Source organism: Uloborus diversus, chromosome 7, assembly GCF_026930045.1.
Source record: "Uloborus diversus isolate 005 chromosome 7, Udiv.v.3.1, whole genome shotgun sequence".
NCBI lineage: Eukaryota > Metazoa > Arthropoda > Arachnida > Araneae > Uloboridae > Uloborus > Uloborus diversus.
Genome location: NC_072737.1, coordinates 157,206,642 through 157,232,932, shown reverse-complemented (window position 1 = coordinate 157,232,932; position 26,291 = coordinate 157,206,642). Strand labels below are relative to the sequence as shown.

The 26,291-nt window shown below is 32.8% G+C and overlaps 1 protein-coding gene and 3 non-coding genes across 4 annotated transcripts in view; 1 reads left to right on the top strand and 3 right to left on the bottom strand.

The window, feature by feature from the left end:
* Nucleotides 1–3,034: 3,034 nt before the first annotated feature.
* Nucleotides 3,035–3,107, bottom strand: LOC129227069 (small nucleolar RNA SNORD36). The gene has a single exon (XR_008580818.1). It is a non-coding gene; the product is annotated as a small nucleolar RNA SNORD36 (small nucleolar RNA).
* Nucleotides 3,108–3,696: 589 nt separating this feature from the next.
* Nucleotides 3,697–3,826, bottom strand: LOC129227071 (small nucleolar RNA SNORA57). Its single transcript, XR_008580820.1, has one exon. It is a non-coding gene; the product is annotated as a small nucleolar RNA SNORA57 (small nucleolar RNA).
* A 314-nt stretch (nucleotides 3,827–4,140) lies between these two features.
* Nucleotides 4,141–4,211, bottom strand: LOC129227075 (small nucleolar RNA SNORD36). Its single transcript, XR_008580824.1, has one exon. It is a non-coding gene; the product is annotated as a small nucleolar RNA SNORD36 (small nucleolar RNA).
* A 12,385-nt stretch (nucleotides 4,212–16,596) lies between these two features.
* LOC129227045 (vacuolar protein sorting-associated protein 4-like) overlaps nucleotides 16,597–26,291 on the top strand; it is a 50,002-nt gene continuing 40,307 nt past the window's right edge. Inside the window, exons 1-3 of the mRNA XM_054861685.1 lie at nucleotides 16,597–16,769; nucleotides 21,449–21,560; nucleotides 21,980–22,130. Of these exons, the coding sequence (XP_054717660.1) occupies nucleotides 16,755–16,769; nucleotides 21,449–21,560; nucleotides 21,980–22,130 (278 nt within the window). The 5' untranslated portion in view covers nucleotides 16,597–16,754. The remainder of the gene's footprint in view (nucleotides 16,770–21,448; nucleotides 21,561–21,979; nucleotides 22,131–26,291) is intronic.

Sequence of the window (26,291 nt, the reverse complement as noted above, 5' to 3'; positions counted from 1 at the left end):
CGAGTATCCATCAAAATCCTGTTTGATAAAAACCTGGGTAAAACCATTGGCATAGCTGCCAACATGCCAACTTTTTCAAATCTTTACTTCTACTTGATCTTTTATTTTATAAGCAAAAAAAAATTTTAAATAAGTAAATAAACATTTCTTTGAACTTAAACTTTGAAAAGTTGCCAATCTTACAGTTTTCAAAAGTTCTTACAGATATGTTCTCTATGCTGTTATTTCATAAAGTGCGCAGTTCTCTTACAAATCTGCCATAAGGCGTAGAATAGTACAAAACATCCAGAAATCTTGCAATTTACGGCTAAATCGTACAAGTTGGCAGCTACACATTGATAAAACCTAGTTAAATTACTACCCCTTCATTAGATTCATAGGTATAATGTGCTTTTCAGAGTTAATTATGTTCCTCATAACCATTCAGAAGCAGAACTGACAAAATTCACTCATCATAAAGACACCACACAACTTTTAGTCTGAAATTTTGATTGAATAAAAATAGTGATTTAAAAGAAATTGCCTTGATCAGACAACATTTGTTTCATGGAAAAATCAAAAGTCTAACATGTTTCAAACATCATATCAAAGCAAAATAAGAGCAATTTGATGATCCAACTTTAAAATGCTAAATCAGTGGATTGACAATTATAGATGTGCTTTTCAGAACTAAGTAAGCTCCTCACAACCATTCAGAAGCAGAACTGACAAAAGTCAATCATCATAAACAGCACACTTATGTAAAAGTAATCCCTTTCAATCTCATGGGATAATCTATGATTCTGCAGAATGATAGGTTTCTTATATAGAAAGAGAGTTTACAATGCAAATAAAATCTGGGGTTAAATAAAAGCAGAGATTGCTATGAAAAACTAACATTTTATTTTCCAGTTCATGTCTTAACCAAACAATATGAGTCTATTCGGCTGAACCGATTTTGATCAAATTTTTTTGTGTGTAATTAAGTTGCGGCAAGCATGGTTTCGAAGCGCGATGGAAAGAATCGGAAATGTTTTTGTTAATGAATTAATTTAAACATTGAACGGTTATATCTCCCAAATGATTAATATTTATCTTAACCTATTGTTGAGCGAGAACCTGTTGCCAAAGGACAATAAGAAAGCCAGCTCTGCTTTTTACAATGAAATTTCCTGCTGTGATATGTCAGTTGGGAATAGATAAAACGTAGAGTGAAGCCTTCATTTCTTAAAAGCAACGATTTTAGATCCCGTGATATATTTTAAAGTAAAGTACTGGAAAGTTCACACAAAACGTGTGTTCTGTCATCGTAGTTGAACCATGTGACTGGATCGGTGCTTTTTGTTTTCCTAACCAAATGATCAGAAAGTACCGTACCTAGCAACATTTGTTTCTCGTCCAGATAAATTACAACATGGTGGGAAGAACAAATTAGGCAATATATGAAGTTTTAAAAGTTTTCATTCAAAAGATCGAACTGCTAATCGGTTGGAGTTGGCTTCACTCGCTGATCGACTGGATTACGGTAAAATGGTGGCTTAGCGACTTTGGGCTATAAACAATAGAGTTTCATTTGTTTACATTTTAAAGCTACTGTTAATGTAATTTATTGTATTTTTTATTTGGCGAAATATTTCAAATGGCAAAGATTTGTTTTTCAGTTTTAAAGAGTTTTAGGCATTTTAGTTGAAGAAGTTGTGTATTTTATATCGGGAGAGGAGGGGGGAGAAGGATGAGCGATTTTTCCTTATTCAGAACTGTTTTTACATTTATCATTTTTTAAATAGATTCTTTTCACTTGTTTTATTCTTTTTCATATGGGAGATGTTGCAGCGGGATTTCCCGTTTGGTCTAGATGGGTAGTTAGTTTTTTACACTTAGACACTTTTAATCATCAAACCATTAAGTACGGGAGAAAAAAGTTAATGAAACAACTGCTCAGTGGGCATTAGATAAATCATGTAATAATAATATGCATTCTGACACCAAGCAGCTTAAAACATTTTTCTTTTACTTATTTTTTCAACAAAATGGTTCAAACACTTGATGGTTGACTGAAATTGTTTAAGTTTTCAATTTACAAAGTTCAAACAGAACAACGTCTGTTGGGTCCTCTAGTGAAAATATAATTATAAAATAAGTAGGTATCAGGGTTGGGTTTTTTGCCGGCAAAAAGGTATTTTTGGGGACAGTGGAAAAAACCATGGCAAAAATGGAAATAACCGGCAAAAATGGAAAACGGCAAAAACCTAATTGCAAATAAAGTAGCATTATAGTGCTAATCAAGAAATAGTGACAAAATAATGTAAATAATGCACTTTAATATTTTAATTATGTCTCTCCACGTTACTTCTAATTTATAAGGTGAAAAGTAAAAAACAAATGTTGGGATTGCAAAACTTAAGATTTTAAATGTTTGCTAAAACAATTTTTTCAGACTGAGCCAATTCCTTCAATGCTAAAACAAAGAATGTTTATCACGACTAATCAAGAGTAGCAAATACTACCATCACTGGCAAAGAATTTCTAAATTTTTAAGCACATACCACAATGTATAAAGCTCAATATACTACTCTTCAGATCTTTTGATATTAAGCTTCCTAAAGAGAAAATGTACACTTTAACAGTATTATGAAAAAGGCCTGTAATACTGAAACATGCATCAGCAACATATTATTATCAGTTTTCATTGGATTGGCTCTATTGATCATCATAGCAATATTCAGTTAAATTTTTTTTTTCAATGTCTAGAACAATTACAATCTGAACTTAAGAGTTCTTAAATCAGGTGTCCATTTTAATCAAATTTAATCATACGAACGAGACGGCTCATCATTTTAGTTTAAAAACTTAGAAGATCAGGCTTTGGGGGCAAAACATCAGACATCTACTTTCATTCATTAGTAATCAGCAGACCGTCGTAGGTTGTCATCACAAGTTTTGCCACATCATGCTATCATAAGAATACATTATTTTCATCACAAGAGAACTCAATATAATAACATCCATTTCAACTTACTGCAAAATCGAGGGATGAATTTATTTTTGATTTGATACAGTTCAGAGTTAAAAAGCTCATAATAAAATCAACATTTGTTTTTCTGACAAATTAGGATCATCATAAGCTGTACCAAACAATACTAGTTTTCCTTACCTTCAAAATCAACTAATTTAATGCAGTAGAGACCTAGATACAAATATATCGGCATCATACCTTAGGAGGGATTCAATTTCCATGCTTAACATAACTAATGTAAAGAATTATAGATTGTTAGTTCTGGGATAGATATGTTATGGCTGTCCTGAGGCTACATGTTTAAAATTACAACAGGAAAAGTATTATAAAAAAGTGAATTGACACATTTAATGACTAGGATATTATTGAACCTTACTTAGAACTAACTTTTTTAGGTTAATTTCACTAGCATATGTATCAAAATCAAGGGTGTTAAAGTCTTAGCACATTCTAAAACTGAAAAATATTTCCAATCTTTGGAAGTCTGAAATTTCGAATCAAACATACCATATAATATACTTCAAAAAATTTTTTTATTACAGTAAAACCTGTGAAGTTGACCACCTGTCTAAGTTGACCACTTTTATAAGGCACGGAATTAGCCATTACCATATAAATCAACCACTGTAAGTTGACCACCTGTTAAAGTTGACCACTTAAGTAGTGCACCTCAAGTGGTCAACTTACACAGGTTTCACTGTACTTGTAAAGGACCTCAAGGATAGGTCCAAAACACAAGTCTTGGCACCGAAGGCATAGTCCTTAATTGCTGTACCTCCATTAAGCATTCACATCAACACCATTATAAGTGTAGGAGTGCCAAGAAGGAGGCATAGATCTAAACTATCATCACAATAGAATAAAAATCAGTTTTTTAACATTAAAAGTCTGAGTAATAGAAAAAACTCAGAAGTAAAGCAATCAGAGACCTAGGTACAAGAAATTAATCATGAAAGTTTCATATCCTGAGTATCATCACTTTGCGCACCATTTTGAAAACATGAAAAACTCAGAGTTGATAGATCTGAGAGGTATAGACGCATTTAAGTGAATCAGAGACCTAGGTACAAAATGAATCATAAAATATTCATACCTTGAGTGTCATCACATCACTATTTTTATTAAAAAGTCAGTAAGACTTTGATACTTCTCAGAGTTAAAAAGCTCATTTTTATTCAACACTATACATTCTGTTGAATTAACATCATCATTGTTGTACCAAAATCACTTATTCAAGAAAAATGACATGTACTCAACACTTAAATTTATTATCAGATAGAGCTAATTTCAAAATCAGGTTAATTCATATTGCATACTTGTCATCACCTATGCTCTAGACTCGGGCATTTTTGATAGTTCACTTTTTTGAAAATAATAAAGTTAGCATCAGATAGAGCTAATAAAAGAGTTCACTATTACATTCATTAAATCAACTATCATCACATGCTAAAATGTGAAAAGATTCAAGAGATGGGACTAAAAAAAGTCAGTAAACTAATATTTTAGGAAAATAAATCGGTGCGTTTCATTTGTTGCAACACAACAGGGATATTTATAAGAGCAGCTTAAATTTCATTACTAACTAAAGGAAAATATTAGTTATTTACATGAAAAAATAGCTTAGGATCATAAAATTAAAATTGATCGGAAAATATGACAAAATCATCAAAAATAACACTGAGCAAGAAAAGAAAAAACTGCTTTTTAGAGTATTACTAAGAAAAAGGGTCGATAACTGTAAACACGAAAACGATGCAACAAGATACAAACCTGTGTAAAATGCTTAGGTTTATGTATTTACCATACCTGAACTGTGAATATTAAAATATGGACGCAAATGGGAAACAACACGTTGAAAAATAAATAGGAACGCATATTTATTCCTAAACTTTTGCAAAATTCTGGAAAAAACGGCGTCATGATTAAACCTGAGAACTCGATTGCTCACCACGTGCAATACCTCCCTCCACGAAGTAATGGAAAATGGAACCAGTAGAATGGACATGGTGCATAGAGAGAAGAGAGCTGCTAAAACTGAGACTGACGCCGGGCCGCCGCCGCGTCTAAATAAATTTCACCAGTTGAATGCGCATGCGCTTGGAATAAACTCGCCTAACAAAGCCAAACCAGTTCTCGCCAAACTAAATACTTTATGTTAACCTTGACGCCTTGACGGAATATTTGCTACCTATTGTGATGTTTTCTTATGAATATAGCATGATATTTTTCTCTTAAGATTTAGGTAATTATTATAATCAAATATTTGAAGTAATTATCTTCTAATTGAAATTATATGGTATGAAAAAGATGTATTTTTGTTGTTTGAAATAATGGATCATTCGCTTGTCGTAAATTTTTTTTACTGAATTTAAATTACTGCCTATTCTGATCTGCTGCATGGTGTTCCTGTTTTTAATTAATATATTCCTACATGTGCATTTTTTTACCATTTGAAATTGTTGTGATTTCCTACTATACGGAGGAAGCATTGATTTTATTTCCATAGTCGAAATTTAAAGTCTGATTTCATTTAGTGCAAAGTATGTTTTGTGAAGAACGGTTCACTATACTGTTTTTTACTTTGTGTCCGCTATATTTTCAGTTACCTACATTCACTAATGTACTTTTTGAAATCCTGACAGTATTATTAATGATGGCCTAGCGTATTTCACGCATTGAAATCTGAAAACATGAAATTGATGTTTTTGCATTCGGACATTCTTGTGGGTGGAAAAAAAAAAGAAACATTGTACTGGTATGATTCTGCTTTTAGAAATTAAAGAAAAATTTAAACTCAAGGCTTTAATTTTACTGTAGATAAAGAAATGTAAGCGATAAAGAAATGTAAGCAATTGTAACTTATAATTTTATTTGAGTATATATCTATTCATGAGGGTGGACAGTTACATTGAAGTATGTTTATTTGGTATTCATTTTTTACCTTCCCCCTCAATTTAGGTTACATTGTGTACCTATTATCTCCATCAGCTGATGTACTGCTAATGACCACTCTGCGAAAAAAGGAATCATGTAAGACATATAGATATGCAAAGCAAATATCATGCATGTGTTGGAATTGTGATGAGCTCTTTCTTCAATACATGGAATAAGGAAGCATATATGCACAACATGTTTTGTATGTTATAATTTTTGTTGATGGAGTTAGAAATCTATATGTGTATTTTAACTATTTCCTCCACTTATCCTATAAAAGAATTTATTGCGTTAAAATGTAAAATGTATTCACTAGTTTATAGCAATGGATCAAAGAAAACAGCCAAATTTATAACAAAATCATGTACTGAAAATTTTAATTGTGATTTATACAAAGAAGTATTGGATAAAAATCTTTTTTTTAGACATAACCAACAAAACATAAGCGTAAAAAATCATAACATTGAAACGGTTGTTCAAAACAAATTAGGATTGTCATGTTTTTTTGACAAAAAATATCTGTTTAATGATGGAATCAATGGTTTATGATACGGTCATTTTCTTATGCCTTCTTCAGAAAACAAGAGTAATGATGAATTACTATGACCATGAATTAAAATATAAAAATTTATCACAATAATTTAAAAAATTCAGTTTTATTATAACATTTGTAATACCTCAAAAATTAAAATGTATACTATTTGTAAAAATTTAACAAGTCACTGATATGTAATAACACATTAATAATGCTTTGAAAAATTTTAAGAATAAAAGTAGAAAAACTGGTCATTGAACAAAAAAAAATTATTGTTGTAAAATAATGGTATTTTATCGTCATTTGTTTAAACTTTGTGCATAAAAATATAAAAGCTGATCTTTGAACAAAAACGTTAGTGTTGTAAAAAGCCTAATTATTTGTCTTTTAAAAAACACTGTGCATCAAAATATTTAAAAAAAAAAATGATTTTAGAACAAAAAAAAAAAGATGTTGATATATATTAAAGCTATTTATGTCACTTATATGGACTTTGTCTATCAAAATATAAAAACTGTTCTTTGATCAGCAAAAAAAAAAAAAAGAGTTGTATAATAATAAAGCTATTTATGTATCATTGATATTAACTTTGTACATCAAAATATAAAAACTGATCTTTGATCAGCAAATATATATATATATATATATATATATATACACTGAAGTGACAAAATTCATGGGATAGCAATATGCAAATATACAGATGGCAGTAGCATCGCGTAGAACAGGTATAAATGCGCAGTGCTTTCGCAGAGCTTTCATTTGTGTTCAAGTTGTTTATGTGAAGAGATTTTGACGTGATTATGACCGCACGACGGGAATTAACAGATTTTGAACGCGGAATGTTAGTTGGAGCTAGACGCATGGGTCATGCCATTTCGGATATCGTTAGGGAATTCAACATTCCCAGGTCCACTGTGTCAAGAGTGTGCCGAGAGTATCGAATTTCAGGCATAACATCCCACCATGGACAGCGCAGTGGTCGACCGCGTGCACTTAACGACCGAGATCGGCGACGTCTGCGTAGAGTTGTGAATGCTAACAGACAAGCAACACTGCGTCAAATAACCGCAGAAATCAATGAGGAACGTGTCCGGTAGGACTGTGCGGCGAAATTTGTCTTCCTTGGGCTATGCCCGCAGAAGACCGACTCGAGTGCCTTTACTGACAGCACGACATCGCTTTCAGCGACTCTCGTGGTCACGTGAGCATATCGGTTGGTCCCTAGATGAATGGAAAACCGTGGCCTGGTTCGATGAGTCACGATTTCAGTTGCTAAGAGCTGATCGTAGGGTTTGAGTGTGGCGCAGACCCCACGAAGCCATGGACCCAAATTGTCAACAAGGCACTGTTCAAGCTGGTGGTGGCAGCATAATGGTGTGGGCTGTTTTTACATGGCATGGACTTGGTCCTCTGGTGCAACTGAACCAAACAGTGACTGGAAATGCTTATGTTCAACTACTTGGAGATCACTTGCAGCCATTCATGGACTTCATGTACCCCAACTACGATGGGATTTTTATGGATGACAATGCACCATGTCACCGGTTCACAACTGTTCGCGATTGGTTTGAAGAACATTCTGGACAATTCCAGCGAATGATCTGGCCACCTAGATCGCCCGACATGAATCCCATCAAGCATTTATGGGACATCATCGACATGTCTGTTCGTGCCCAAAATCCTGCACCATCAACACTTTCTCAATTATGGACGTCTATAGAGACAGTATGGCTCAATATTCCTGCAGAAGACTTCCAACAACTTGTTGAGTCCATGCCACGTCGAGTTGCTGCACTTCGCCGGGCGAAAGGAGGACCTACACAATATTAAGACGTATCCCATGACTTTTGTCACTTCAGTGTATATATATATATATATATATATATATATATATATATATATAATATATGTTGTATAATAGTAAGACTATTTATGTATTATTGATATAAACTTATACATCAAAATATAAAAACTGATCTTCGATCAGCAAAAAAATATATATGTGTAGTATAATAGTAAGAAAGACTATTTATGTATTATTGATATAAACTTTATACATCAAAATATAAAAACTGATCTTTGATCAGCCAAAAAAAAAAGTTAATAATATATAATTCAGTAAACTCTGGATTATCCACCGAATTGGATGACACAAAAGTCACAGATAATAAAAATTGTGGATAAATCACAAAAAGGCTAAAATGAGGGACGACAAATAAGGTAAAATTGTTTTTCCTCGAAAACGTAGCTGTTTCAATGCATAAAACTTTCTTCAAAACTGTGAAAATACATACAATACAGGAAAAAAGCTTGTAGTTTCGTACAAGAGAACTTAACATCAATAAAGAATAAATGTATGTATGTGAAATAGCACAAAAAATCCATAAATAAATAAAACAAAAGACAACTGAGTTTAAATTTAAATTTTAGACAGAAATACACAGAAGTTTTTGATATTTGTTTTTTATTGTGAAAATACATGTTTCTGATTTATGATTAACTCGTGAATAATCCACCCCATGGATAATCAGGGGCTTACTGTAATACTTTTTTGTGTAACATTAACATCAACTTTGAAAAAAAAATTATAAAAGTAGGACTTTATCTCAGTGAAAGATTATTTTCTTTCTGAGATAAGGTGATGTCCCTCGGGACAACGATCCAGCAGTTTGAGCAACCTCTTGGGTCTGGATGGAATGCTCCTCAACTTGAATCTCCTGTTCTGTAAAACCTTTAGTTTCAAAACAGCACATTTGATCTGAAAGTCATGATTTGACTATTACTACAATAGAGGTTTATGAAGAAAGTTAAGCTTTTGTATAAAGAAATAAGGTCTCTTGATAATGAACTATGTTTTTACTGATGAGGGAACAAATTGCATTAAAATATATATCACCTGGTACTCAATCTTATTTGTAATTTAGCTTATCCACTTATTGTTTATATTAGTTAATGTATTACAAATGCTTACCTTTTGGCTTACTAGGTTCTGAAAAGAAAAAAAAAAGCCACTAATTCCTACATGTGCTGGCTTTATGGAGAGCTCTTACTCCAATGCATGAAACAAGGAGATGTGTGCACTTTACATGTTTTGATTTTTCTTATTTACTACTTTATTTCACTACTTTAAAATTTTTGATTCTATGTATTAAACATGTAGTTACTTCTTATTCTTAAATGTTTAAAACTGTTACAACAAGTCTTATTTGTTACACATATATACTTACTCAATCTTCATTTACACATCCTATGAACATTTAATAATATAAGGACTTTAAAAGGAGGATCTTTGTGTTAAAAAGAAATGTAAATTGAACAAATTTTATAAGTGCAAAAATTTGCCAACGCATGTTTTGGTATTACTTTTTCAGTGCAAAAAGGTGTAAGCTTGTAAATATAAAAATTTCCGACAAAAGATTTTTCTCCCACTTTAAAAATTGATAAAATCTTGTTAGATGTTTTCAATCAGCTCATATCTCAGGGTTCGTACGGGTCATGGAAATCCTGAAAAGTCATGGGAAAACAGTAAGCAAATTTCAGACCTGGGAAAGTCATGGAAAATTTAAATTTTCAGTCTAAGTCATGGAAATTTATTTTCAGCCATGGAAAAATGTTCTGGGAAAAAGTAACTATAGCTAAAAAGAATATTAGGAATCTTGAGTGATTTAGTATTGCACCATAAAAGCTATTTAAACTGGAAAATTGAACGATTTCAAAAAACACTGTATCCAAGTTCGTTTCCACACTCCTAAATCTTTATTTAAAAATTTATCAGAGGTTTTTTCAATTTGTTGAAGGTTTTGGACAATCTTTAGTCATGCGATAGAATACAGAAATAGGGGAATTCTAATGCTCAAAAACAGTAGTGCCCAATATACGGCCCACAAAACTAATCCATGCGACCCAGTGGTACGTTCAGTGTCATTATTCAAAAATGTTCTGGAATTTCTGAACCTATTAATTTATATACATTTGAAAATGTACAAATAAGTAAACAAGTACATTTAAATCAAAAGATTTATTTATTATGAAATGTTTTTATTTTTTTTTTAAATAAATATCGGGTTTAGAAACATGAATTTACTAAAGAATATGGCTTTATTTCAAAGAACCAAAAAATTGTCAAGTTGACACTAAAAGGCAACTTTTGAAGCAAATTTATTGAAACTTAGTAATGATTCATTCAACCTTTTCCCCAATCATTATCATTCTGCCTGTTTATATATTAAAAAAAAAAAAAAAGTCAACATTTAAGCATCATTCACTGTAGTTTTACTTAACTTAAACTTATATGATGAAAACAGGTAAGAATTATTCAGTTTTTTAGGTGTACACTGATATTTTTTCAATTAGGTAGTGGCATTTACATAAAAGTTCTGCTAACACTCATTTCCAAAAAAAAAAATAAATAAATAAATAAATAAATAAATAAAAAGGCAAGTTTGATATTTAATAGTGCTATTCTCTTCATGTAACAAGGTCATGAAAAAGTTCTGGAAAAGTCATGGAATTTTTTCATCCAAATAGAGTATGAACCCTGATATCTTTTTGCTTTGAAAAATGGATACCTTGTAACTCCAAACATGTCCCCCCCCCTCGATTTGCATTTATTTGGATTTACATTTAATATAACAATATGGCCTGTGTTGTAAAGTCTAGAACTCTAGTCCCTATTCATATTTGCTTATTTGTTTAAAAAATGCAGCTAATTTAACTAATTAATTTTTTCATTAAAATTTATGTTATTGAACCATTTAAATACTTGTTAATTTATTTAATATTCTGCATGTGAACAGGATGTTATGCTATAAAAATATATTTTTTTTTCTATTTGAACAACATAATACTTCTTGCTGTTTCTTACAAGCTAGTTATATAAGTTGTCTGTGTGTAAATATCATGCACAAATGCTTCCTAAATATTCTTATAACCTTCCCAGCTATTGTAAATTGTTTCCTGCGTTGCCTTCACAATGCTGCCAGGTTATCTTTACCCAAGCTATAGACAGATTGTATTGTAAGTTTGCAGCAACAGTGTAAGCATTTTTAGTTGAAATAAAATCTAAAGCTAATAGTGTACTATTTTTTGAATTATTTGGTAAAAGCCCAACATTTTGTGAAAAATAATAAAATGACACATTGCACAATACACACAAATATATGCTTGATGACAGAATTTTCTTCAGTTATATGAATGCATGAATCTTCTGTTTATTTGAAAATTATTTTTTGGGTAATGTATACCCTGTAAGTATGAATTATATTGTAGGGAAATACAGTGCCCGCCGCTAATAAAATCACTAGATTATAAAATCAGCCGCTTTATAGAATCAAATCTGGAAGAACAGAATCATTTCTATATCAAAACATGTTAGGTTTATCCTTTAATAAAATCATCCTTGCCGTTTTATAAAATCAAACTTTTGGAGAGCATATGTTAATTCTTCTCTGAATATAACCAGGATTTTATTTTTTTTTTCAAGGATTTGAAACATTGCAGCACTAATAAAATAACGAATTCCACATAAACAAAAAAAAAAAGGTGAAGGTTGTACGTTTTTTCTTTTTTTTTGGGGGGGGGGGGGGGAGTTGAATGAAAAAAAAAAGAAAAATGAAGCAGTCTAAAGAGAATTGTTTCAGAACCATATATTTAGTTGGTGCTGCCTGTTTCCACTTCGCAGAACTGTCTCGAAATGCAGCCCTGCTCACTCACCACTGAGTCAATCAGTTCGTGCTCATTCAGCTATCTACAAGGGTTGACAGTTCATTTTTACAATTGATTTAAAATTGTTAGCTAGCAAGTCATGACGACTTGAGTGTGAAAGATTAATTCAAAATTTTGAATTAGTATGACAAGCTTCCTAAATGTAGTTAGTGTGATGCAGCAATTAAATTAGGGATTTCTCAATCTTTACTTTCAAATTCTCTTATTCAAACAACAATAAGTCAGTATTTTTAGACCCTTGAGAAATTTTAAAAATGTACCTTATGTAAGTTAAAATGTCAACTGTATTTTGCAACTGAACTAAAATAATACAATACAACTACACTAAAAATAAAATACAACTAATCCTAATTTATTTCTTTTTTAGAGTATTTATATTTAAAAATCTTTTGTGCATGAGTGCCGGTTTATAAAATCAGCCGCTTTATAAAATCAAATGTCCTCAGAACGAATGTGATTTTAATAAGCGGCGGGCACTGTATTAATTAATGATGAATGTAAAAGATGTTTAACACAGGACTGAAAAGGTGGAAAATAATTTTTAATTTCAAAACACATTGTAAAAACGTCCAATACTTTTTGCTTTAATATTTCATGCATTTTCATGAAAATAAGTAAAGAGCACTTTGATATGTACATGTTTTTTTAAAACTGACTATAAGTCAAAAATTACATCTTTCCTGACAGCAAATAGAAACATTTGCTTTATTCTAGGGTCTAAAAGAAACAGTAATCGATTACATGCACCTTCTTAAGTATCACCTGCACCTGCATTATGATTTTTTTTTTTTTAAAGTAGAAAACCTAAAAATATAAGGCATGAGTGAAAAACGTTTTTAGAAATTTAATGGGTGATAATATTATTAGTAACAGTATTTTCTTGTTGAAGTGAGCGCAACTTCAGATGTATAGTGTACAAATTTATCAGTGCAGGAAAGGCGACAAATGTCTAAGAGTACATTTTCTTTGAATCACACTGTATAACAATCTTGAATCACTATCATATCTTTAATGTAATAATCCATCCTTTATTTCAGAATATAATTATCGTATTTAGTTACTCTTTTAGAACATGCCCCCAAGAGTTTTTTTTCCCTTGGTATAGGTATTGCTTAGCTTAAAGGAGAAATGACTCAAAAAGATTTTTTTTTCTCATGCTATTATTTCATGGGGATTAAAATATAACTTAGAATTGGATAAAAGGAGTCTACGGTAACCATCTGTTCTGCTTTCTGAGGAGATTTCCCGTTTTTTTTTTAGAGAATGTCATTTTACCGATTGTGGTGTTAAAATCTATTAATATAGCTCCATTAAAAAGAAGGGTGTCGCCACTTTTCCTTCTGAATTGTTATATTATATAAAGTGGGTGTGCAAATAAGGACTTGTCTCCAATTTTCGATGTAGTACAGCAAAAGTTCACTAGATCGTCACTTCACCGATATCAGAAAGCCTAACTGATGATAAAGCGTTGTCAATAAGTAGTTGGTTATCATCGGGCAATAGTACATATACAGCACTTCGAGACAACCTAATATTATTTTACAGGAAGTTTTGTTTCTTTTTGGTTCATTATAGTTACAGTACAGTAATTATAGTACAGTAAACTATTATCTGCAGAATAAAGTGGCATGGTCGCTGCGGATAATCAGCTAAATTAAATGAAAACAGCACAAATGCTTAGTAGCTTAAAAAGACTATTAATTGTAGGATTATTATCACTCGCACACACTTAAAAAATAGATAATACGTGTAAAAAATACATGAAAAGCTTAAAACAGATGGCTCATTATTGCAATTGAATTACCTTCATATGTGAGCATATCGTGTAAGCAGATAATTTCAACAGATCAAGCTAGATTACACCAAAAACGCACAAGAGAGGGGAGAGGATTTTTTCAAGACTGGTCTGGTCACTCGTTTATGCACGTAAAAAGTGTTGATCTAAAAATTGGTTTATAACTAGATGAGTTTTGGTGACAATTAAAAGTTACATTTCATTTTGTCATTGAAACAAAGGAAAAGAGAAATAGCAATTTCTAAAAATAGATTTTGCACTTGCTAAGTCAAGATGGGTGCATTCAGTTAATTACCGCCAAAAAAAGTTTTTTTTTTGGAAGTGCAAAAGGCCGCGACTAATTGGGAGTTTACTGTAGTTGAATAATTAAGAAGGAAATTTCGTTGCATACCTAATCTTTGCTTGTGTTTGGTTAATCTAGAGAAGGCCATGGTTGGCCTCATACTGACTCCAATGTCCTTTATTAGGACACTGAAGGATATATGATCAAAAAGCACTTATTTTTGCGCAATTTTGATGGGTTCGCGAAAATTAAGATCGCGTGAAAATAAGTGCTATTGCAGGAAATGCGCAGTAGTGACAAAAGAACAGAAAATAATGACTTCAGTGCCCCAAATGTGAAAATTTGTCTCTCTCCTTTCCATTGAGGTAAATATGAAAGTTTCGATTACGATTTTTAGTTTCCTAAATGTGGTTTCGGTTTCACACGTTTTTCAATTGACAATAAAGATTTTCTTTTCCCGCATTGAGATATTCTTTTTGAGGAATCACGATTGCTTATTGTTCTAATTTGACCGATTATGGTGTCCGTGCCTTTTTCAACTTGGACCAGAAGCCTCTGCAGCACCACCGCCCGCCGTCCTCTGCTGGCGGCGCGGCTCGGCTGCTCCGGTTTTGAGCTATCCGATCTCCTTGTCGGAGGCGTCCATATCCTACACACACGCACGTTCACACACATACACACACACGACTTCACACACATACCCTCACACACGCCTACGTGCATACACTCAGATCTACGCACACACACAACTATACATACGTAACCGCCCAGGAGGAGAGGCAGACTTGGGGGGGGGGGGACAGGAACCGTTTCTAGAAACAATAACTCCAATGAGTAGGGTCCTGTCTCAGTTCGCGATTGCGAAAAACATAATTTGAATTCAAAATTTCAGAATTCAAATTAATTTTTTTTTTTCTTTTTCTAGAGCTGGCTTAGATTGCAAACAGTTTTATGTCAGGGGCGAAGGAGGAATTCAAACATGAATCTGAATTCTTCTGGGCCACTTTTACGAACAATATTTCTAGCATCAATGCTTTTGCTTTCAATGTGTGTGTAATTCAGAAAAAAAAAAAATCCTCAAACAAAAAGTAGGGAGCTTCGAATTGAGACTGATTTAACTTTAGAGGTAAATCGCTTCCCTGAGGGGAGCTTGTGTTGTGTAAGGTGTGTAAGTAAGTCACAGCGACTTCATTTCAAGAATATTGGGTGCCAAGAAGGCTGATTGAAGAATCCGTGGCCCTGAAACCTTTTTAATGCATGGGATATACGATGATGTCCCAAACAATGAACAAAGCAGCTGTAAATTACCCAGTTTATTTAGCAAAGTAAAACGCTGTTCCAAATCTTATATGTCGGTACAAAGTAAGGAGAAAGTGCCACTCCGTGCCGTTTTTGTCGAAGTCACCAGACCTTGCTAAAAAAATCAGGAATCTTTAGGACATTTTAGGAAGCTAACTTTCAGCCGTCTTAGGAAGACAGCTCGGAAAAGTTTGAAAAAAGTAGGGACGAATAAAGACGAAATTCAAAAAATGTCATCCAACCCACTATTATAAAACGACGTATTGTTAAAACTGGGGACTGCTCCCCCCCCACAAAATGGTGACGTTTGCAGTCTAAAGGATAATCCCTAAAGTACTTTTAGCAAAGGGGCAATTAATAAAAGTGGAGTAAATAAAAAATCCTGAAAGATTGACGTTATATATCAAGTAAAACGTTATTTCAAACTTTTAAAAGTATTTTTGTACAAATAAGTGAGGGGTGTTCCCCTAAGATCAATGGTGCACCCCCCTAAATATCGCGAAGATCCCCCTCCCTGTTTTTATTGGCTTCTGCTTTGATTATTTTACCTATTTCAAATTTTAATTGTGTTTGACTTTTTTTATTGTTTAAAAAAATCTTTAAAAGAAAACGAGGAACTTTAATTTTATTTATGAATAAATTAATTAATTTTCAAATACCGCCTTTTTACTGGCAATACAGCAGATATCCATTTTGCAGCATTGCGATCTATAACGTCGTTTAAGTAGTGGTACATTTCGTATGTTTATCGCTTTTTAGTTCGCCAAGCACGCGCCAAGGCGCATGCGCATTGACTGGTGAAATTTAAGGATTGACATCTCAACAAAAGATCTGGCAAGACGTTGCCAATATTATACAAAAAAAATGAGTCCTTGTATTATTATTTTTTAAAATATATCATTGTTTTGATTTAAATATCGCATTAAATCAATTATAAAATACATAAGAATAATTAAATCCCATTAAAGACGTATAAAGCATTTTCAGAAAGTTGTTTATTCGTGAGCGAATCGAAACTACGTACCCAACTGAAATCTCTGAAAACATGACTTATTTTAACTTGCTTCACTGACACGAGATGGCTGTCTGTTTAACTACATTAGTGTTTTCGTCTTTTTAAAGAAAATTTCTAGGATTTTGTGTTAAAAAGTATTCTTTCACAAACGTAATTATTCACAATAAAGAAATGTCAACTTTACAGGTTTGAACTTTCATGTTTTTATCGTCTACTGTTCATTATTTATTTCATTTGATTGCTCATACTTTTGCAACAGCTTTAATGTTTGTATCGGGAATTGAGATTCGTTTCATTCAATATAGTTTCTTTTGTAAACTGGGTAAAGATAACAAATACAGACATTGTTACTTTGCTGCATAAATTTCTGTTCTTCGTACAGAAAGGACAATTTATCGTGATCGGCCACGATTTACGTTTTCATTCTTTCAAAATTCTGCTTTTGTAGATGAAATTTATCATTTTATGTGATGAATACACTTTTTTTGATTGTCACGATTGATTTATGAATTTACTCTGCCACTGTTTTTCTAATTTTTTTACTATAACTTTTGAGTTGTTCTGATGTGTTTTCGGATTTGTTTGAAGAAGTCCTTTCTGCACTGATAATTTATTGTAATGATTTGGCTCTCTTTTCCAGTGGCATACCTAGAAATTAATTTTGAGGGGTGCATATCAGTGTTGTGGTTTGAAATGCAATCTATGGAACTATACCCCTTTAAAACTGGAAAAAAAGGAACTTTTTTATCCATTTTTTTTCTTCTCCTCAAAACTGTTTAGGAATGGAATTTATACATGTATAAGTGTATATGAAACCTGTAAAGATTAATATCATTTGAGAGAAATAAAGATACTGAGCAAAAAAATCACACTAAGCAAAATCGGTGAAATCTTCATTAGAAACAGACTTGTGTGTTTCGAATTTATCGAAGGACGAAAGCATAGGATTAGTCAAGCAAACAGCTCAATGCATGAATTTTCAAAAGCTTTTTTAAGAATAATTTCATGACTTCTTGGTACAGATTCTGAGTAAAAACTAGTGTATTATTATCTACCTATCAATTGATCAAACGGGAAAATTTTCTTTACTTTCTAAATTGACAACATTTGCCTTAAAACGTTAATAATAATAAATCAATAACTAGTATATAAATGAAAATACTATTGTTATTAAGAAATAGTTTTTGAAATAAGCTAAGTATAACAGCTAAGTAGTTTAACAATTTTGTTTATATATTATGGTACACTAGCTGCCTTTCTCGGCTTTGCTCGGTTTACCTAGAAAATAAAATTTTGTAAAGTGACATATATTCAACTATCAGGCTTAAATAAAAGAAGAAAAAAAAAAGTCTTGCAAAATTTCCCTTCCAAACAATGACAACAGGTATTAAAATACTTTTAGGAAATAAAAATGAGAAAGATTGATCTTTAAAAAGCGTAACCATGGAAACACAAAATAAAATAAAATAAATTTAAGAAATTAAATGAGATAGAAATAATTAATGGATTCAAAAAGCGTAACCTTGGAAACGCGAAAATGAAATGTTTAACAGCTTGAATGTAGATGAGATTTTTTTCGAACTTGATTTAAGTCTTGTAACTTTTTTTCCTTTGGAGATAGAAGCTTACTTTTTCGATTAAAGATGCGATAGATCTGGAGTAAAATATGTCGCTTTTTCCAATGGTGTCAAAAAAAAAAAAAAAAAACCTAGGACAATTCCTTCATTTTTTATTGATTAATTTAATGAAGAAAGTAGTGCCTAAATTTCCGCTAAGCCTAAAAAAAAAAAAGAGCTAAAAACGGTAATAGCTCCCACCATAATTAAGTTAGAGCATTGAAACAAATTGCATAGAATGGGGAAAAATTCTACCCTTTCCAACAATCTTACTACTATTATATATGCGAAAGTTTGTCTGTATGGATGTATGGATGGATGTTTGTTACTCTTTCACGCAAAAAACTACTGAACGGATTTTCATAAAACTTTACAATAATATAGCTTATGCATCAGAATAACACATAGGGTAGTTTTCGTCGCGTTATGGGGGGCAAAACCCCCCTTAGGGGGGCAATAAAACACAATTTTTGTATAAATTCTCTAATATTGAAATGATAAAATACTTGCACATATTTACATTATATGTCCATCGAAAGCTCTGATTTTTCTGCTGAAGATGGCACCTGTTCGAAATTTCTAAGTAGAATAAAAAACGAGTTATGAGCTTTTTAGTTCCATGTTCGAAGGCTTTCCTCAACTCAATACAGTATTTAGTGTATCATCTCAACTCCCTGTCGATAGCGGCAATTGTTGTATTGTTGACTATCTTTGCTTTTCGTGACTGTTCAAGGCTTTTCTCAAGTCAAATCTTGAAGTAAGATTTTTGCATAAGATTGGCAAATAATACATGATTTAGCTGATCATTTTCCATTTAAATGGAACTTTAATGTAATTAATGGTTTTTATTATTATTTATGCTGATTGAACGCTTACTCATTATCCAATCAACCAGCAGATCGCCAAAAATTTTGCAGAAAAATTTCCGTAGCTGATGCATTTGGCAGTTTTTTCAACGTCGTTGTTTTTGAAGCCGAAGACTACGTCATAATGTTTCTCAGCTTTCACCATGTGAACAAAATATCGCCAATCAAAGAATTTTCAAAAGACTTTTTTTACTGTGTTAAATAATCCAGCAACTAAATTAGGCAAATCCATAAACAGCACAAAAACTTCCATTAATTTTCCTTTTTGCACAATTTCAAACAATCACCAGATTTTACAACTTATTTTGAAAACATTTTGGATGGAACTGTTTAGCGCCATTTTATGGTGACCAAAAGTATCTCAGAATCTGGCGACGATATCTCTGTAACGAAAATTAATATCATAATCGTTTTACAAAGGAAGGAAAGAAGGAGGGGAGAATCATCGAAGGTACCCCAAAACGACTCTCGCAAATTCGGTAAAATCGCACCAAGAGCCCACAATGATTGAAATTTCCCAAAATAGCTAAAGCAAGCATAAGGGGATTACGAGAGCAGCTACTTTTTTTAAATCACTTCTTACTTCATTAGCCATACAGAGAAGGTTTTAGACTCCATGTTAAAAAAAAAGTATCAACAGATTAATCTTTTTAAACATGAGAAGATTAATTTCATGTTTTGGAAATTTGTATATGCTTAAATATAGTGCTTTCGTTTCTAAATCAATACTATTTTGTTCTTTATACTTATTGCTATTTTAGTTTTATGGGTAAGGAAGAAACTCGATTTTTAATCACGTCAAAAAGATGTGTTTTAAATTCTTTCACTTAAAACAGAAAACAAAATCAAGTAACGATTTTTTCTCGTAATTATTACTGACCCAGGCAACGCCGGGTATTTTCACTAGTATGTAATATTAATATGTGCAAGCAATTTTCACCCTCATATTCGGGAATTTATGTGAGAATTGGGCATAAATTGGAATGAAAAAAGAACTACTTGTTGAATGTTTTTCGAACCGGTCTGCAAACCTTTCCGGTGCTGAAAGAAAGATGCTGAAAAATTGACCGGGTAGTTTTGATTTGATTTAGATGTTTGATTTATTGATAACATACATTTCGAGTTCGTTTACTTGGTCATACAGGGCCCATTTATGAACTCACGTGCAATATGACAGATATCACAATCCAGGCACATAGTGTAGGACCGAATTAACAGCACAGAGAAGGACGTTACAACCAGGGCAAAGGGCGGGAATCAAACCCACTACCTCGGGATTATCACAATGACATGCAAGCGAACAGCTCTACCGAGGCCCCACCAGATACTTCTCGAGTTTTGCCTGTTTACACAAACAGACCCTTTTTGGAGACTTCTTCATTTTGTACTATGTAGAGATATGAAAATTATAAAAACATAACCTACAACTTGAGTAATGAGATCTTCGTTTTGGCACATTATTTCAGTACTACAATTATTTTTTGAAAAAGTTCTTTGATAGTGGATTTCTTGCTCAGTGTCTTTTGGGAATGCTTTTCTTCCCTTTTCCTTCTGGTCTGCTGTGTTATGCATTTAATATTTATCAATTTAGTATCGTCTAAAATGTGTATATTTCTTTGTGTTATTTAATTTAATTATTGACTGAACCATGTATTGTTTTTACTTGTTATGGCAAAAAAAAAAAAAAAGAATAGAGGAAATATTTTGTTAAAAAATTAAGAGTTTTTTCTCACAACAAGATTACGACAAATATTGTTTTATACTTTTACGTCAACAATTGCTATTGCTTTTTTTTAACTTAATTCTATTTCATTAAAGAAAACTATCAACAAGAATATTTCTGAAAACTGATCAATATTATTCGATTATCTGGGGAAATGAATTCGATTAAGCGGGGATCTTTAACAGCACTATATCTATGTGGAAACATTCGGTTCCGTGAGGTTTTATTTGTATGAGTGTGGTATTCAATTATCTGTTACCCCGATTAAGTGAGGCTGACAGTACCAAAAAAACTGGTATATTCAACGTTAGTATTTCATTTTGAGTAACAACTTTAAGGTCACCAGTATTTCTTAAAAACAAAATGTACATATGCTGAAATAAACATCTCCACAGCTAACAAGATTGTGGAAACTCTTCAGTGTGTAGGTTTATCATTATTTCTCCTAAGTCTTGGTGCTCTTTGTGGTGGATGACCAATTCCTAGCATTGCAGATTTGTCGTCTCATGTTGTAATAGCAATAAAAATATTTATTTAAAAAATTGAGCCGTTACGGAATGTTGAACAGTGCAGCAAAATACTTATGAATAGCTTTTTTCTCATCTCTGTATTAATTTATATTGTTGTCTAATTTTTTTTTTTGTTTTATCTGCCTTATAGAAAGCTATTGAATTAGTTACAAAAGCTACAGAAGAAGATAAGAAAAAGAATTATGATGAAGCTCTCAGATTATATGAACATGGCGTAGAATATTTTCTTCATTCTATTAAATGTAAATATTTTTCTTTGTTGTTTTCAGCAACAAACCACATTATTGTTAGCTGTAAATAGCATCTGTGTTTGTATGTTTATAATTAATTGCAATTCGGAGTTTATATTAGTCTTTAGCTTGAGTAAATTGACATAAACTAATCCACTAACAAGAAAGTTTTTAAGATGGTGGAGGATTCACTTAATAAACACATACGTTTGTAAACAAATCTCGGACAACTATTTTAAAAAAATGGCTTGTTAAACTACTTCTTTCAACAGGAATTTCATAAGCCATGATACATTGAAATTCCCTTATAAACATTGAGAAATAATTTTCCTGGTACATGAAACTTTTTTCTTACTCAAAGATTTTACAATTTTTGTTAGGTCTCTGTTATGTACGATCACACCCTATTTAAAATTCTTCTTTCTTTTCAGATGAAGCTCAAAGTGATAAAGCTAAAGAAAGTATCCGTGCAAAATGTGCTCAGTACTTAGAAAGAGCTGAGAAATTGAAAAAATATTTAAGAGATAAGCAGAAAACAAAGAAACCTGTTAAAGATGGAGAATCAGGTGCAAAAAAACGTAAGTTCTTGCTTGTTTGATGATGTCGTGTCCATAGATTGTGCTAAATATTGTCAAAGGTCCGAAAGACCACAGCCGGCAACTTCGGTGCCTCTGGACTGTAGAGGGTCTCCTGCAGCAGATCTCTGTCTGGTAGCAAGCCGAGTTTCAAGATCACTGCAGTAATGCTTGGGGATTCAAAGATGTGTCTTGGTGTGAGTTGTGTCTCTGGGCAGTTCTTGCAATGAGGATAAGTTCTTGTCCCGTCAGGAAGTATTTTTTTTCCCTTGTAATGCTCTGGTCTGAGTCAGGCGAGTGTGGTCGTGATGTCTCTAGGGAAGTCGAAGTTGGTTATCAAAGGTTTGTTTAAGGGCTGGTATAGAAGTCTGCATCTGGCCATTGCATTCGCATCTGCAAGTGTGATGGTGGGGAGAGGTTGGTCAAGACCATGTGCCTCTTTGGCCAGGGCGTCTGCACACTGATTCCCCTTGATGCTTACATGTGTTGGTATCCACTGCAACCCGCAAGATTTCCCTTTGCAATGCATCTGTTTGAGCAAGTTATTTATGTTGGAGGTGATGTTTGTCTCTCCATTTCGGATGGCCTCAAGGGCTGATTTAGAGTCTGAAAAGACAACTAGTCCCTCAGCAAGATCCACAGCTTGAGAATTAGTTACATAAAAAGTTATAGCTTTCTTGATCACCAAGAGTTCGCTGGTGAAATTCAAGGAAATTAATCCTGTGTTAATTTTAAGATTGAATTTTTCTCTGCTTTAAAGAGTGAAAAGGATGCCTACTCCACTGCCATTGAGGAATTTTTTCAGAAGAATCATCAGTAAAGGCATTAGCTAGGTTCTCTTGCGAAAGCTTTTCTATGGTTTGAAGGCCATTTTGTTTGAGTAGAATGGGATCCTCTTTTTTGGAGCATGGTTGGAACAAGTTCAGATGAATGGTTGTGTTAGGTGGTAGTGTTTTTGGAAAAAGAGGTTCCAGTAGGAAATCAAGGGATGAGTACTTCAGATTTCTGTCTTCGAATATCTCTATCTAACTGGAGAGTTGATGAGCTTTTAAGCCTTGTCAAAGTATTTCAGTCATTAAAGACTCTTGGTAGAGATATGATCGTTGTTGCTGCGGAGTCTATTTGAATTTGACAGTAGCAAAGATTGCGTACACAAAGTATCAATGCAACAAACAAGATAAGACGCAAAGGATGTGCTTTCTTGCTTGTTTATAGTTGCTTTGTTAATCCATGGCTTATACTGCTGTGCTAAGCACAAAAGTGGTATCTGCACTGATCAAAATCAAGTCATTGTCACTAGGTGGTTCTTTGTCGCATATTTTACCAAAGTACAACGTTTAATAGTTATTTGTCAATGGAAAATATTTGAAAATTTTTTTTTGAAAATTTTGCGTCTGAATCAAATACATGGAGGCGCAACATTTTAAACGACAATTTCTCATTTTGAACACAGCTGCAGATATGACTTTTGCACTTAGGAAGGCAACATGCTTGTTCTGAATTGCTATAAAAGTATAAAATCTCTTGAAATGCCCCAAAATATTGTTTTTTGCCATCCTGAAATTTTTCAATTATTAAAAAGTAACTAAATCTGCAAAATAAAGTAAAAATTATGCATGACCATTTATATATTTAGTTTAATAGCCAAAATCTATTAATGGAGGCTGTGAGAGACAAAGGGATGTAAGTGGACATTTTAAAGTTTCAAGTAAAACACGTTTAAAGATTAAGTCCTAGGTAGACTTTCATTGAAATGTTTTTCTAAATCGTGCTATACAGCAGCATTTACCAGTGTTACTATACTATCTCTTATCCCTAGCAAGAGATGTTCTCCTATCCTTTGTACTAGTTATCAGCAAATTTTTAATTTTGCCACTTACATCTCTTTGCTTTTCACTACCTCAATTGCACTACAGCAATGTACAAACCTTCATACTGTGATGTGAAATCTTTTGCATCTTTATCAGCAATGGAAATTTTTACCTTCAAAGAGTTCAGCAATGTTCTATAAAATGCATGTCTAATTTTTTCTTTTACATTATTTACTTTTAAATTTTATCACTAAATACGATATTTCAAAAATTTTTGAGTGTGGTTCAGAAAATTTCATCAACCAACATTCAGCGCTGTGTCTAAAAAGTTTCCGAGGTTGGACAAAACTTCTCGATGCCCTCCCCCCCCCACACATCCATCTTGCTTTAAAATGTTTCTATCTAGCTGTATTTTAGTATTTTTAATAAACTGTAAAGTGCGAAAGAGTTAGATTAAAAATTCACTTTATACTAAGCATGTCAGTACCAAAATTTTTTTTGTTAAACAAAGATGTACCATAACATAAATCACAATTAAAAATCCTCTCCCTCTTTTTTTTCTGAAAACAAGTTCAATATTCAGATACAGGTGCTTCACTTTTAATCTTCTAATTTTCGTCAATTAGTTCAGGATCTGACAGCACACATGTAAGAAAATTTGAGTAGGGAGATTTTTTTTTTCAAAAAGTTTTAAATTGGTGTCCTAGACAGTATTTTGGACTTGGTTGGACATCTTCCACCTGGTATATTTATTTTCCTGCTATGACATCATCAAAGATGGCAACCAGTAGCTCTCATAAATGCTCAACATTTCTGTACAAAGTTTGAACAGGGAGAATGTTTTAACACAAAAGCTTAATCGGTCTCCTGTAAAGTATTTTGAGCTTCCGATGAACATCTGCCATCTGGTACATTTTCTAGACTGACGTCATCAAGTCCACTTGCATAAATGCCCATATCTATATTAATATTTAACCGATTTGATCGAAAATTTGGTCAGTACGTTGCAATTAGTGTTTTCAAGGTGGATTGCAATGCATTTTAACTATTGCTATAAATTAATAAATTTTTTATTTTTTGTTTAACACTTATATACACTTATAAAAAATAATGCAGTTATTAAATGCATTGAAATACGTTCAAATTTAAGTTAAAAAAGCACGGTAATTAACCCTCCTGGCGGCGAGCCCGAAATATATTCGGAATTATTTTTATATTAAAAGCGGCAGGCTACGAATATGTTTCGGAAACTTTTTTCGTACTGAAAACGGCAAGTTACGAATATATTCGTAGCGGCATTTTTCGCTTCCCCCTTAAGTCACTCTAGCGTGTAATAGGAGGTGTGGTAGACTCTCCTTCAATTTGAATGGGAGGCGTGTTGCTGTCTGGCGTTGACGGGACCCAACGTAGCTTCTCTCAAAATATCACTACAATGAATGACGCTTTTAAGTATTTTTAACGTTATTCTGTTATTTTATTTGAAACATACGCACGTGTGTTTAAATACAACGTTATCTAATTAGGAAAGTAGGCATCATAAAACTTGAATGTGTATTAAAGGGGGTGGGGGAGGAGAGAGGAATATATATACATACACACAATAATAAAATCTTAGGTGTCAGGTACAACTCGGTCGCCATGGGTGCAAGTTTGGTGATGTGTTCAAGACGGAAAATATTTTCAGCCCCCCCCCCCCTCCACCACCCGCATGCGGGCTTAAGGAAAAATTTGTATGTATAAATGTCGCAGATTTTAACAATGTCAGTTTTGCAATCTATTTGATTTAAATTTTAAGCCTTAAAATTGTAATATTTAAGTGTTTTGACATCATAAGTCCAAAAAATTCTAAAATCCGGCAATAAGGGGGGGGGGGAGAAGGGTCTGGGAGCTCTATCCCAGAATTTTTTTTCAAATTGAAGTCCAAAAAGCGCTGTGGTAGGCCATTTTGGTAAAGTTCAGGGAAAGGAGGAGTTCAGGGACTCTTACATCAATTATTTCAAACTGATAGTCCCAAAATCACAATATTGGGCAATCTTCAAAAAATATTAAAGAAAAAGGGGGGGGGGGGGAGGGGACGCTATGGGCTTTCCCAAAATCGAAGATTTAAAAACGAAATTGTAATTTAAATTTCATAACGTTTATACGCTTGTTGAATGCACTATTGAAGGGATGGAGTTCAGAAGCCCTCCTTCGGCAATATTTCGAAATTGAAGTTTCAAAAACGCAATTTTAGACGATGTTGGATAATGTAAGGGGTAAAAGCGTTTGCAGCACACCACCATTAGTTTTTTTGCCGATCCTAAACATTTTTGTTGTGTAGCAATAAAATTGCTTAGGATATAAGATTTTCACTTTTG